Raw genomic sequence first — 15,565 nt, 5'->3', positions numbered from 1 at the left:
TCCTCAATGTCAAGTGAAACAATTAATTCCTCCCTGAACTTGTGGAATTAGCATTGTCTAGTACTATATGTTTCATTCAAGTTGGTCCTTATTGTCAAATCTCTAAAAAATGAAATATTGTATAATTCAAGCAATAAAAAACAAAAGAAATTGTGAGTGAGGGACATCATTGACTGTGTCATTCGCATGTCACTGAGATGTGCATATCACTATTTTGTGAAAATAAGCGAAATTTTAAAATGTCATAACTTTCTTATTTTACATCCGATTTTGATGAAATTTTCAGCATTATGCTAGTTTGATTTTTCTTGATTTATTCAAATCAACCTTTTTCCTGGGGTGGACTTGACCTTTAAATTATATATAATGAATAAAAGAAAGTTTTTTATTATTCTGTAGTATTCTAGAGTTAACCATTTCCACCCTTGTTATTCTAATTCCCTTTTACACTGATAACACTGTTGTTGTTCACGTATTCAATCTTTTAATTTTGCAAAAGATGTTCACTATATACACTTGTGTGAAAACATTCGCATTCATTTTTCTGCATAACACGAAGACGACCCCTAGTAACACAACAAGTCAAAACACGAGAAACCATGACGATTGAAACAATCAATTCCTATAAAGAATGGAAACCAGGCAGATTCATCGATTGTTTTAAGTCATGATAAAAGGGAAGAAACAGGGAAGCCAAGACAAGAAAGCAACATGGACAAAATCAAAAGTTCAAGGACCTCAGAGCGGATGTTGTTTTATGAAGGAGTGTCAAACATTTCACAAGGAGATCTTGACCAAATATTTCCAACTAATGACAGGAATGACTATTGTTTTCAACATGCAACATTATGGGGAAAGAAACAGAAAGTCACTAAATACCGGACTTCGTTGCATTGTGTGAAGGAAACTGTCTTCATTCGTATCCGTACAGAGGAAATATCAACAATATCAGAATACATGTAAATCAAAGACTGCGCTGCTGTGATGCAATCTGACAATTGACCATTTTCAGAATCATGTCTCTGTATATGTACAGTGTGTTTTAAAACGGGGAAACCTGTTCTAAGATATACAAATCATAATCAACAAATAAGTTTTGATTTTCAATTTGAAATTCAAAGTAAGAGTAAAATTTCTTCTTTGGTTTGGTAGACTACAAACAATTACAAATTATGCCAATAAGATACTCATATGTGAATCTGTATCTAGAAACAATGAAAAAATAAACAAAATTAGAAAGTTTCCAAAGAAAGAAAGAGCTTTATGACTATGAGAGGCAAAAATACAAAAATTATAATTTTTTTACATAACTGTCTCCAAAAATTACAATCTACAAGCCAAATTTTAATTTGAAATTCTCATCATTTGAATTACACAGAGCATCCTATTTCATAGACATTTCCTAAAATTTCATTTCTTTTTATTCTCCTTTTGTCTTTTTCTAATTTTGAATATACAAACAATATCTCAATAAAAATGTTGGATGACCATCATAACTGTGGGATATGAAATCTACTTTAAATATAGATATGCATCTATCATTATTAGTCATCTATTTTTAATAATTTGCGCTTTCCAGTAATGACAGACAGCCCTTTTATGAAATTTAAATGACATAATTTGAGATATTTTAGGCTTCAGTTTCTTATACCACGTGGATTGAAATCATATATCCAGTGTCGGTTGAAATGGATTTCTTTACAAATGGCAACTTTCTAGAAGTATAATTCTACTTGTTTTTAAAATCCTTCTTGGCCTGGAGTCTTAAATCATTTAATTTTTACACACTGTACTTACAGTGTATGTTTTTTGTTCATTTATCAGGATTTTTCCTTTTTCTACAATTTTTTTTCTGTTCCTCTTAGATAATAGCTATTTGTAAGAGCTATAGTATAAAGTTAGATTTTAATGTACCAAAATGTTGATATTATTATCACCAAGGAGGTTTTTATCACTGAACAAGCCAGTCACCACCCCCCCCCCCCCCCCTCAGGCGAGAGGGGGAGAGAAATGGATACTGTACATGATCTGAACAAGCAAGAACATAAAAATGAATTACACACTTAACCCACTGCATACAGCAACTGAGTGCTCTCCATACAAAGTTTATGGGAATTAAAGAATTTCATAATGTATTGGGTGAGAAACAGCAGTATATCTTTGGGGAAAGCAAATCTCAAATAAGAAGAAACAGCCTCATACATAAATGTATCATTCTGAGATCAATTACATGTTTGAATTGAACATCTTTAATCCCATAATATCACAATCCACAACTAGTACTTGTATCATTTTCCATATTCAAAATTCTGAGGAGAGAGATTTTTAGAAGCATTTTTCAAAAAAATTCAACGCCCCCGCATGAACTAAACGTAACCTTTCATTAATTGCACGCAGACAGACAAAAAATGAATTACACATATTACAGTCGAATGTGAATCACAAGATCGTGTTTGGAGGAGCGAGGCAATGCAAGAAAATCATGTGACTACTTTAGCCAGAGGTTTGGATTACGGGTATCAGGTTGGCAATTACGAGCAACCACTGGGGAGCAATGTGGTCCGGTAGGGACGGGTTAAAAGTGATTCTCATTTCAAAGTATGATTGTTATCTTCTCCACCAGTGTCTCTGGAAAGCATTTCATGCTAATTGGGATTGGGATCTTTATTTCTAGAGAGAGGGGGAGAGAAGAGGAGAGCGAGGGAGAGATGAATAGTAGCAAAGAGAACAGTAAGAGAAAGAAGAAGGCAAGAGGAGTGTACGAGAGAAGATTCTGCCTGGAAGATGGGGAAGAAGGTAAAAAATCAAAGAGGGAGAAGAAAATGAAATACTTCAGTGAGATTATGTCACTTGAAGATAAATACCAGTTGTAACGATCTCAAAATGAGTTCGAACAGAATAAAATAAAATTACCAACAAAGTGTTAGTAATGGGGAAACAGGGGGGAAGTGGAGGAATATAAAACGAGACGTAAAACAAGACAAGAAAATCAAATAAGTCACTTAAAGATAAATACCAGTTGTGGTAACGATCTCAAAATGAGTTCGAACAGGATCCAATGAAATTACCAGCAAAGTGTCTGTATGTATGAATTAAAAAATTATTATGTGCCAAATAGCTCTGGAAGAAACTGCAAAATTGCTGAAAAATGAGCAAAATAAGCACGGAATTCCATTAAATGTCAGGTATTTTTCCATGCAATATTAATACACTGTCCTTCATATGCTATTCTGTGTTAGTGATCATCAGATTTATTGATTTTGAGCAAAGAATTCATGATTTTACAAAGATAAGTTTATATCAATGTACCAGATCTAGATGTATGATAATATTTTGACAATTAACCTTTGATTTAAAAGACTTTCTTATGAAATAATTGTTTACTGCAACTACTGTCTTTTATTCAAATTGAATGTTTCATGCTAAACATTGCTGAAAACTGTGATTAAAGGGATTGAAAATATCCGCTTGAACGCAACCAAAGAATAACCTGAAGACCATTATGCACAGGAAGGAATGAAATGGAGAAACAGATCTGATTATTTGTACAGCCGGGCTTCACCTCCGCCCGAACACACAAAGAGAAACTGACAGTACGACATCAAAACCGGAAAAAAGGGGCCGATATTCATTAGACCATGTAAAAACTGCAACGACAAAACATATTATTATTAACCCCATAATGAATCATTTTACCATTACTGATTTTTATGGCGAAAATATCAGATAATATATCAGTTGAGTAAATAAATCACAACGAAAATTTAGACACCATCTACATGTATTACTGTTCCAATTGTCTGATGCACTGAAGAAATCAGCCCTCATATTGTTAACCATTAGAAAAAAAAAGGTAGGGCCTAAGCGATTTTATATGAGAAATTTTGTAAGGAAGATTTCATGGACAACGGACAATGACAACAATCGCTAGGGTGCATTGTATTTTTATTCTACAGAAGCACAATCAATAAGAGAAATTAATGATACATCTGTAATGACATTCATGAGAAGTATTGTATAAATCATTTTATTCAGAAAATTTCGACAAAGATGACCAATATAAACCAGGGACAGCGGAGCGAAGTTGAAAGTGGGGGGGGGCACAGGGAAAAAGGGCACCTTTTCTTTCGAAAAGGGCAGTATGCAGGAATTTTTTACTGGGGGGTAGCATGCGTAAGGGCACCTATAAGATGGCAAAAGGGCACTTGCTCAGACATAAAACAGGTCCTTCGCAAGTGAAAGGGGCACAGAAAACAATCGTGTGGGGGATTTTTGGGGGGTAAAACTTGTAACTGATACAAGTTATGGCACATAAAACGGGTCCTTCTCAGGTGAAAAGGGCACAGAACACATCCATGGGGCATTTTTAGGGTGGAAAATGGCACTTAGAAACACCTATAACAGGTACACTTCCGATGAAAGGGGCATTGTACACATTCGTGAAGGGACATTTTTCTTGTGCAAAAAGGGCACTTTATCAGTGCTTCAAAAAGTGGGGGGCACTATGCCCCCCCCCCCAGATCGCCACCCCTGAAATAAACAATTTATCACATTAATACCGGTCATAGAAGTTCTTGGTTTGATACCATTCCCTCCAGAAGTGTTTGATTCATCTACATTAGATATGAAGCATGGATCTATTAGCTCCATGCTTGAAAATCAAGAATTCCAGGCTAATGATAACACGACCGTCATGGAGATCAGGAGAAATATGAGGAGGCTATCAAGCAGTAGCATTCCACATCAAGTTATAATTGAGTGTGATGTTGGGAGAGAAACCTGAGTTATGCGTCTGGAAGTACCTGGTAGGGGGGTATACATCTTTTATTCAACTCTTTGTGTATTTGATCTTTGTAAAAGGTCTCGGGGGTGAACTGACGAGTAGAAAGATGGCAGAAAGGATGAGCAAATGTCACTTCTCAATGCTTCAATTAGCATGGTGAATTCAACACTAGTGCTGTATCATTGATGGATGGATGGGGTTGAGAATAAGGGGAGGGGGGAGTTGGTGGCAATAAGGGCAGGGTGGGTACTGGGTATAGACAAATCATGGAAATTGAAATTCTTCCAACACTGCAATATTATGTTTTCAATACACTTTCCTGCATTGCTCAGTTAACCATTCTTGATCACCAAATAACCCCACATTGAAGGTCAAATGCCATTTCCGTAATAATATCAAAGTTATCTTGATCAATTCATGACAATTTTTATTATACTTTTCAAGCTGTCTAAACAACGGAAGTGGATAATTCGTGCAGAATCTAAACAAAATCAGCCCTTCTCAATCTGAAATACATGTACATGTAATTCATTATAACATTCTTCCACACAATGAGTATATTTAGTTACCGCCTAATTACAGCTTAAAAATCCATATTTTATTGTTCGAAATAGACAACAAAAATGAAATACTCAAAAATGTGTTTGCCCAATTGATCGTTAGCCCTGAAGCCGTTGTGCAGCGCCAGATCGACAAAGCTCTATCCCTTTAATTGTTGAACGCCAAACAGGGGAGCAGCAACTCCCATCTTTTAAGTAACGTCTGAAAACATTATTCATGAATTCTGAAAAACTTCTTCATAATTGGTCATGAATTCAAAATGAATTTTGTTGATAATGATGAACGATAATGTAAACTTAGACCCATACACTCAATGCAATAGAGGATGATTCAAATTATGTTTTTAAAAAAAAAACAATGATTCAGAGATAACACCCCAGTCCTTGCCAACGCCAACGCAACCCCCCCCCCCACCTCCCCACCACCACTTCAAAACATATTGACTCTGAATGTAATTGGTAGAAATTGACAAGGAGCAGACATGACTTGCAAATATGCGGTCAGCTTTACGGTGAGTAAGATCATCAGAACATGTGCGGGATTCGCTGAAATTCCCTGCCCAAAAGCAGTAGTACAGTCCAATTAAGGGACAAGTCCACACCAACAAAAAGTTAATTTGAATAAAATGAGAAAAATCTACATAGCATAACACTGAAAATCTCATCAAAATCGGATGTAAAATAAGAAAGTTATGACCTTTTAAGTTTTGCTTAATTTCACAAAACAGTTTTATACACATCCTGGTCAGTATGCAAATGAGTAGACTGATGACATTATCCACTCACTATTTCTTTTGTATTTTATTATATGAAATTAGATATATTCTAATTTTCTCCTCATTGTCAAGTGAAACACTGATTAATTCCTCCCTGAACAAGTGGATTTGGAATTGTGTAAAATTATATGGTTCAGTCAAGTTGGCTCTTATTGTCAAATCCGTAAAAAATGAAATAATGTATAATTCAAACAATACAAAACAAAAGAAATAGTGAGGGACATCATCGACTGTCTCATTTGCATGTCACTGTTTTGGGAAAAATAAGCAAAAGTTTAAGATGTCTTGACTTTCTTATTTTACATCAGATTTTTAAGAAATTTTCAACGTTATGCTACTTTGATTTTTATCTATCTATTAATTTAAATCAACATTTTTCTTGGGTTGACTTGACCTTTAAATGTTAGTTACTTAGTTCCCCTATAAAGGGTTATGTTTTCAACCCCCACCCCCTGCAAGTTATTCTGCAGACATGAGTGTCTGACTTTAATTATCGATTCTCAAATTTTTCACAGAAAATCTAGAAATATAATTTATTTCATTACCCTTCAGAAGATAGTGTTTTTTTTCCCTGACTGATAAGTCATTGCTTTCCCAGAATCCAAGTAGATGTTTTTCACACTGCATTCTAAAATGTGAAAACTTGACCTACATTCTGCAATCATGTTGAAGTAAAAGAATGGGACTGCCTGGGGAAGACATACAACTGCAATATCAAATGGGGGAAATCCCTCACACACCATAGCTCCCTTCAATGGCTTCATATCTGTAAATGATATCTTACTTTTATCACATTTCAGATGTTTTTTTTCTTGCTGCCTCTGAAAGCAGCAGCCCATCTTAAACATTAAGCATTTTCAGACCGTCTCAAAGTTTGTGAGTTATAGTTATTTTCTGATCCGTACATTGGCCCTCATCTACACCATCAACGGAGAGGAGATCAGGGGTGTTTTCACAAAGACAAAAATTCACTGCAAAGTAATCTTAGTTGCAACCAGAAGGAAATGTCACTTGCGAATTGCAACTGATTGTAACATTTTAATAATCTCTTGCCAGTATCAGGCTGCAAATTTGTTATTAATTGCACAGATTATGATTGATTTTAGGAGAAAAAAACATGCACTACTTCTTCTTGAACCACATTCAGATTAACTATGGCAGGCCATCAATAACACTTCCTAAAGAAAAAAAAGAGCAAAAATAAACACAAATATACTGGAAAAACCCATTTAGGGAAAATAACATTTAATACATTATATCCATTTTAAGCCAAAGTTATTACAATATGTGTCATAAGCGGTTGTCAGACCTGCCAACTCCTGGGAATGAAAAACTGTATTCTGTGATAAAAAAACTGTATTTTTCCCAAAAAAGTGTATTTTATAATAAAATGCTTGGCGCACTTGCTCATAGCGGTGCTCAAGCTGCATGCAAGCTAAAATGCGCACTGCTCATGCAGATAAAAAAAACATTGAAACATATGCATATCTCACCCTGGTTGTAATAAAATAATTGAAAAAAAACAAGTTACCTGAAATTACATTGTTCTAAGAACCATATTTGTGTATTTATTATGAAATAGAGACATATAAAGATGAGTTCTCTCAATAAATTACGATTTTGTTAAATTTTTCTTCTTTTTTCTTTACAAAAAACATATTTTGTAAAGAAGAAACGTACTGCCATATTTTGGTTGCAAAAACGTACTAAATACGCCTAAAACGTACTGGTTGGCAGGTCTGGGTTGTTTTGAGCAAATAATTTAGCCCTGCATGAACAAGGAATTCACTTGGCATTGACCAATACATGAATTTAATGGATATTGTTAAAATAGAGGAAAAAAACAGGGTGACAGCCAAGACGACTTATACCTGAACTTCCAGATGTGAGCATTCCTTCTCTAATCCCCCTCTTTATCTCGTTTCTCTACCCTTCGCAACCCGTCTCATATTTCTCCCCCCCCCCATCCTCCCGCACCATTGCAATTCAGAGAGAGAGAAAAAAATTTGATTTTCCTGGTTTGGCAACGGCAACGGCGATGGAATGAAACATGAGATGTTCAGGCCTGAACGCAGCTCAACCTAACCGGCCGATGATACCCAAGCATGACTCATGTAACCCTTTGTTAATAATCTCAACCCGGCAGGAGGCTGGTTTGCCCATTTAATAAAGGGATGATTTGAGCATATGCATCATATTTTGAAGAATACATTGATCTATAACGGTAAGCTAGTCACTTGAGTGAGATTTGCCTGAGATGTATCACACATCTGACATTCAAAGAAACCGTAGGTCTTTACAAACATATGCTACTATGTCATATATGGTTAACAAATACTTTTAAATTTCCAACTCATATTGTTGATACAAAATATGGTATTTGAAATTATATCGAAATAGGATTATTTCTCAAACATTGTCAGAATTAGATAAACTAAAGGCGCATAGAAATTGTTTCTTACAACATATGTTTGCCATTTTAAGTGGGCTGTTGATGTCACATCCCACTTGTTCTTTTGTATTTTATCATTTGAAATTAGGTTTATTCAATTTTTTTCCTCCAAGAATGAGATAAATTGGCTTGACAACTGATTTAGTGCATTAGATATTTATTGCTGCAAATAATTTCATTATAAGGGAGACATATTATTCACACAAGTATGACATAATGAAAAAAATATGATTTTATGTAATAACATAAGAAAACAGAAAGTGGAGATATGGCATCATCAGCCCACCTAATGAATACTCATGACAACTGTTTTCACAAAATATTGCTACACTTTAAACTTCAATAACTTTATTATTTGCTATCCAATTTTGATGAAATTTTTGGCATTTTGCTCAGTGAATTCTACTCTATGTATTTAGATACAAATATTTTCAGCCAGGACCATCCCTTTAAGTACACACAATGCCAAAATCAACAACTATTAGAGGACATTGTAAAACATAAATGCTATGGTAGATTTCAATGAACAAAATGTAAAAGGCAATCCAGAATAATCTCACTCGATAATGATCTTTAGGAGCAATATGAGCACTAAAGGCTAACAATATTGCTTGTTATTACTGAGTATAATAATTCAATCAAAATCCACCTAATCCTTTAATCCCGAAACAGGAAACCGGAAACTAATGACCAGGGTTTAACTTGTCAAGATTATACTCTGCATCACAACATGATCATCAACAAAATCATATAGTCAGTATAAAATGCATTATGATCTGTACTTGCATTGCTTTATCAAAGAATTTTTCGAACATGATAAATATCATCATTCACTGAGGATTGTTTCAAATAAATAGATCAGCTCATATCATTGCAAGTACATGTTAAGAACTCATGAATGCAAATATATCATTGACAACCAATCAAACACACACAAAAATCAATTTCCATAAATATTTTCTCTGTCAAGATCAAACAAATCACTCAAAAGTCTAATTAAGCAGAGTGCCGAAATCCAGCTTTTATCTGCCATGTAATGCATGATTTATTTCTGATTAAAAGAGACCACTCAAGCTTGCCATGCCAACCCAATCTGAAAATCAATACCAATTTTAATCAGTCTTTGGATGTGGCAAGCGAGTCTACACAGAAACCGTGGATGAATGGCCGGTAGGCGCAGTTTTCGTAACGTTTCTTTCGTGGAATCGATCTTTCGTTGATCGACCATTCGTTCTCAAGTTCCTCCGGCTGATGCTAACACCCTTCCCATCAATACGACATATTGGTTGGTCGGTCGGGTCCAGAAGGCCATGAACTCCGTGTACATGCACTAACACCCTTTTGGATCTCAAGAGATGAAAGTCAATATCAAGATTCTATTGGAACAGTGATTGTATTCTCTGAATATGCCAAAAGGCCAAGGCCTGTGATTTTTACATCTAGATCGCTTCGCTTTAGCTATCAAGCATTATCGACATTTAAATGAAATTAAATAATTGAACAGGAAGAAGAAATAGAGAAAGGGAGAGCGCAAGTAATACAAAGCAATAAAGGAATTGAATTGGAACAAAGTTTAGAAGATTAGAGAGAATGCATATACATGTATAAGTTTCCATTTCCTCTGATACTAAACATAATTCCATCAAATGTAAATTCATAACTCACATTTTTGAGGGAGCAACCGAGAGACAAAAAAATCTTCAGAAGTATGAATATGACAATGAATAGATTTCCATCAAAAATATTTTACACCCCAATATCTCTAATTAGATGTCAAACACATAATTTTGTACTTAACAATAAAATGAGTAATCTTATAAAGATATCAAAGTGTTAACTCTGATGGTTAATTACATATTGCAGCTATTACTGTCAGTAAACTGCTAAGAATGTGCCCTCCTCCAGAATGACCAATACTACCTTCTTTCTCAAAATCATAACTTATCACAATATTGCTGTCCACCCCATATCACAAACAATATGTTCATAAAAAGTCATCTTCATTGATGAGATAAATGGATAATAATAGAATCAGAACACTCACAAAATTATTTTAAGAACTGCATATGAACTTTAACCTTTCCTCATTTAATATCAAATTTATCAATTTTTTTTTTTCCCCAAAGCCACTATTTTAAATGATAGTCCCCTTGACAGTTCAGAGCTTTTTAACTGGGACACTGCCCTCTTGTGTTCACTTACAAATATGCAGGCTGTGTTTTCTTATAAATCTGCATGCATGACTGCATCCCCATACATAATTACATGTATTGTGTTCAAGATCCCATGAAAAGTCAGTGGGATTGATAGAATTCAAGCGATAAACTATTATGCTTTTCACATTGCATTTCCTTAACCCCATACTATCCTTAACCCCGGACTATCCTTATCGCCATACTATCTTTTTTTTTGATTCACACTGTCTTTCTTAACCCCATACTATCTACTTAGCCGGTTAACGCCTTAACCCCGGACTATTACACAACTCATGAATATTGAATGATTTTACCATACAGAGCGTGATTAACGTGCAATTTCAACTTCTGTGATTGGCTATTGCTTAGCCCCATTTTTTCCTTAGCCCAGTTTCGTTTCACACTGCATCTCTTAGCACACAATAAGCCGGCTAACCCTGCTTTTTTGCAGATCCAGATAGTATCGTACTATTTTCTGTGCTAGCCCACTTTGCTAAAACATAGTGTGAAAACGAAGTGGGCTAAGGCCCCCCCCCCCCTTAGCCCCACCAATTTCCTGGGGTTAAGGAAAAAAAAAGTACAGTGTGAAAAGCATATACCTTATGGACCATCAATGTAAACTTGGTGTGTGGGAAATCAATACCAATCTAAGGAGCTGAACTTGCCAGAAAATATTTACAGCTGCATTATTTTTATTAACACTTGTTTACCGGAGAAGCATGGTTTCAAAGACATTTAGGTAAAAAATGGTTGCATTCGGACAAGTTTTGTTGATCATAAACACCCCAACATGAACAAAAAAAACATAGATACAAGTCAAATGACTACAGCAGTGATTTTAATCATTATTCTTCAACAGTTTTGACAGGTATAGCACAGGTTGACCTTTACTTCCTCCCGCGGTCAAAACAAATTTCACTCAGAAATTTTCGTGGTTCAAGATTTTCTATTATAGATTCTATTAATTTCTAATGCACTTTGTCTTTTAGAATGATTTAACTTTTCAAAGGTATACAATGCAAGCAGTATATTTAGACCCATAATCATAAAAGAATCTTTGCAAGGAAGCATCTTTTGTATCACCTGTGTATCAATAAGCCCTATGACATGGATTATTATAAACTGAATTGTACAACATAACAAATCATTCATTTATACAAATCATCCTTTATATATTAATTGTGTGTTTTATCATGGACTACCTCCATGATTTTATGCTGCTATGATATAGATAATCCTAGAAGATATCAGAATAATGAATTACGGTACATGTCAATATGTTGACAATGTCCTACAAAGAGGCACCGCATCTGATAATAAATTATCAACACAAATGATGGTCTTTAAAAAGATGGTTTTATGAAAGTGATTCTGGACCAGCATGTTGTTCATTGAATTCTCTACATTACAGTGAGACCCCAGAGATTTGGAGTTGCTTGATTACAAATGCTCCGCTAATGAAATATTGTTTTCGTATTCTATTTCGATCGTTTGCTGATCTTTACACTGCCTTCCAAATACCAGTTTGGAGAATCTGCAAAATGGGATTCATATATGCATCAGCTGGTCGGCGACAAATTACTCTCACAAAACCACATAACGGGTAAATTTAGAGATGGTTGATAAAAATAGAATGGAAGGTATCTCCTTTCCCCATAGGGCAACGACGATGACGTTACTATCATCATCATAGTGCATGCAAAAAAAGGATGACCACGGTGAGCAGCCAGCGAGAGTGGGCGAGCTCTTTTACGATGCCCGACTAGTCTTGAACACAAACTCTATTTTTGTGCTTCCTGTCTAAGACCCCTTTCACATTACACTGAGAGAAGGAATTTTCCTACATTTAAGCCTGACCTAAAACGGCCAAACCGCAGAGTAAACAAGCTCAAACAAAAAGTCAATTCAAACATGTCATCTCTTGTCCAATGTTTGATTTAAGGAGTATATGAGCGTAAAAGCAAGCTGGGTTTTATAAGTGGATCGATTAAACCTGATTTGATCTGTAATCGATGCACTTTTGATGTGAGTATGAAAGGGGGAGTACAGCGGAGTTTCTGCGTTGACTAGCTAACGTTGAGGTTTTCCACAATTTAATTTTGTAATAGCATCACTTTCAATGATGGCATATAGGCCTAAATCACACTAATGTAAAATTTATGTGAAAGCCCCATGCCACAAGCACACTGTGGCTAGATCATAAAATCTTTAAGCAGAAAAAGATAGCACAAGGATTAAATTCCTATGGTCTATCATTAATCTAATACAGATAAAACAGAATTCAAACTGATATTCTACAACAAAATGTACATTTTTAACGAGAGGAGATACTGTTCACTGAGGGGGGGGGGTCTTGAGCTACTACAGGTAAGTTTTATTTGCAAGGAATATTTTGAAAACTATAAAAAATGCTACTCAAAATATACTCACGTGGAACTGTTGGTTGGGCACCGCTTGAATGCTGTAAGGAGAAAACAGAGAAATATTGCAATGGAAATATGTGACAAGACACATTCTAAATAATATCCAATCAAGATCATATTATAAAGAAAACAATGACAAGTACATTTATCAGATTGTCATACTGAATAGTATATGTGGGGTTCTTGAAAACATGATATCCTTTTTTTTCATTTAATATATTTTGTGTTAAGTTTGCTCAGTAATCAATGTCTAACTCAATAAGGACATTTAAAGCTTTAAAGCTTCTAACTCAATCCGGCTTTTAAAGCACCTTTTTGCTTGTCTTGCAATTAGTTTTTCAATACAATATTATTGAAACAGGGTCTACATGATGAACTTACCGAAAGATCTTCAAAGGGGAATTTTGGTGCTTCTGCTTTGACGGGTGTTTGGATGGCAGATACTGGGGGCTTCAAAACAGTCATTTTCTAGGGAGAAAAAAAAAACAGAATGAAAATTCAGCATCGGGAATCTTGGTACGTTCAGAAAACAGCTGTCTTTTACGCAGGTTAGGGCCTAGTTACATAAAACTTGCTCTTATGGTGATAGTGCAGTACAACAGTAACTAAACTTGGAATCCTTGATTCTGAATGGCTGCTGGGCCAAATTAATACAACAGAGCACTCTCAAAATGTTGGGCAACATACTGTCCACACAACAATTGGTTTTTAAGAAAATCCATCTTTAGGTAGTTTTTCAACCAATACTGTGTAGTTTTCATTCAAAGTGCACATTATTGGTTTAAAACTATCCGGAATTGGGTATAAAGTTTTAACCAATTGTTGTGTGGACAGTATGTTGCACAACATTTTTAAGAGGGCAATATTTATACAACAAGGCCCGTTGCTATGCAAAATACCACTATAAAGATAAGGCAGAAGTTGGTTACATTTTCATGTGAAGCCTGTTTGCCAAGAGTTCTTCAACAATGCTTTTTGATCAGCTTGATTGTATTCAATATCAAGCTTCAAGCAGTCGTTAAAAATAATCTAAAAGATCCAAGAAACACATTTGGTCTACCATCGAATTGGTCTTGTAGCTGTTTGGTCCACCCTACATTTGCTTTGGTAGAATACCCACTTCGTCTGCCAGTTGGTCTAATTTCCACTTCGTCTACTTATTGTTAACATTTCATCTAACCATGTAGAAGTGGTGGCAGACAAAGAAGTCATTAAATGAAATGGGTATAGAGATTAGACTACAGGATTAAATCAATAAATGGCAACTGGACAATGGTCAATTGTACTATGGTCAGTTCTAACACTGAGAGGCCATTCTCATTATGATTTCTGAAACTAGTTTACTGGAAACCAATTCAGGAAACCAGTTTGGAAGATCGCTTTGCTAGTGTTCCCACAAGATCACACAAATGTGGTTTTCAAAAGCACTTCATGTAAAGCGATCTTGTTGCTATGGAAATGCTCTCAGTGGGGTGACACTTTTCGCGCAAACCGCAGCGTAGGCATTCTACACCCGTCGTATGGAGTAGTGCGCTCAAAATGTGCAAAGAACGCTTCCCGAAGAACGGTTCTGTCCTTGCACTAAAACCAGTTAAACACGGCAAAGCGATCTTGAAAACTACAATGCGAGTTGGTTTTCCAAACTGGTTTGGAAGATCGCTTCCAAGACCGCTTCGACCGTTCTCACTACGGGTTAAACTAGTTTCCACTAAACTAGTTTTAGGAACGTTGTGAGAACGGTGTCTAACTGGTTATAGACCCCCATAAACATGATTAAACAAGGATGAGACCAAATGGAATGCATAGGAAACAGGTGTAGACCAAGTGGCGATTTACCTCCTCATTGGCCCAACTGAGAGAATTCTCTCCGACATGTGAATTTCTGTGAAATTTACATGTTATAAAGGCCTACAACCTAAAAATTCTGAGCTGTGACAGACTTGAAAATATGACCACTACCAAAATGTTTCCTGATAAATGCAAATGGCGTTGTCAGGCTGATGATAAATAATAATAGGCAATTTATATAGCACCATCTATTTAGATATAATCTAATCCAAGGCGCATCGTTTATTGTTATTACCCTCGAGCTGCCTTCCAGCGCACAGTGCGTTCAAGGAATTAATCCTGCCACCTGGGTTGAGTGCAGCACAATGTGGATAAATTTCTTGCAGAAGGATATTATGCCATGGCTGTGATTCGAAACCCCGACCCTTTGTTTCAAAATCAGAAGACTTATCCACTGGGCCACAATGCTCCACGTTGTGAAGGAAGGAAAATTCAACTTCAGGTTTTTTCAAGTAGCAATTTTCAGTTACCTCAAGCTTGAGCTTACTAGGGGCTGATAGGAACGCATCATTTTATGAGGGATCGTCA

General features: G+C 35.6%; 1 protein-coding gene across 1 annotated transcript in view; it reads right to left on the bottom strand.

Moving 5' to 3' along the window:
- The window catches only part of LOC121430529 (suppressor protein SRP40-like), a 59,172-nt gene that overhangs the window by 2,606 nt on the left and 41,001 nt on the right, over positions 1-15,565 (bottom strand). The window contains exons 5-6 of the mRNA XM_041627862.1: positions 13,571-13,657; positions 13,197-13,227 (exon numbers count right to left, since the gene is read on the bottom strand). Of these exons, the coding sequence (XP_041483796.1) occupies positions 13,197-13,227; positions 13,571-13,657 (118 nt within the window). The remainder of the gene's footprint in view (positions 1-13,196; positions 13,228-13,570; positions 13,658-15,565) is intronic.

Source organism: Lytechinus variegatus, chromosome 1 (assembly GCF_018143015.1).
Source record: "Lytechinus variegatus isolate NC3 chromosome 1, Lvar_3.0, whole genome shotgun sequence".
In the NCBI taxonomy this organism is placed as follows: Eukaryota; Metazoa; Echinodermata; class Echinoidea; order Temnopleuroida; family Toxopneustidae; genus Lytechinus; species Lytechinus variegatus.
Note: the sequence above shows the minus strand (reverse complement) of the source record. Positions and strands in the feature narration are given on the sequence as shown.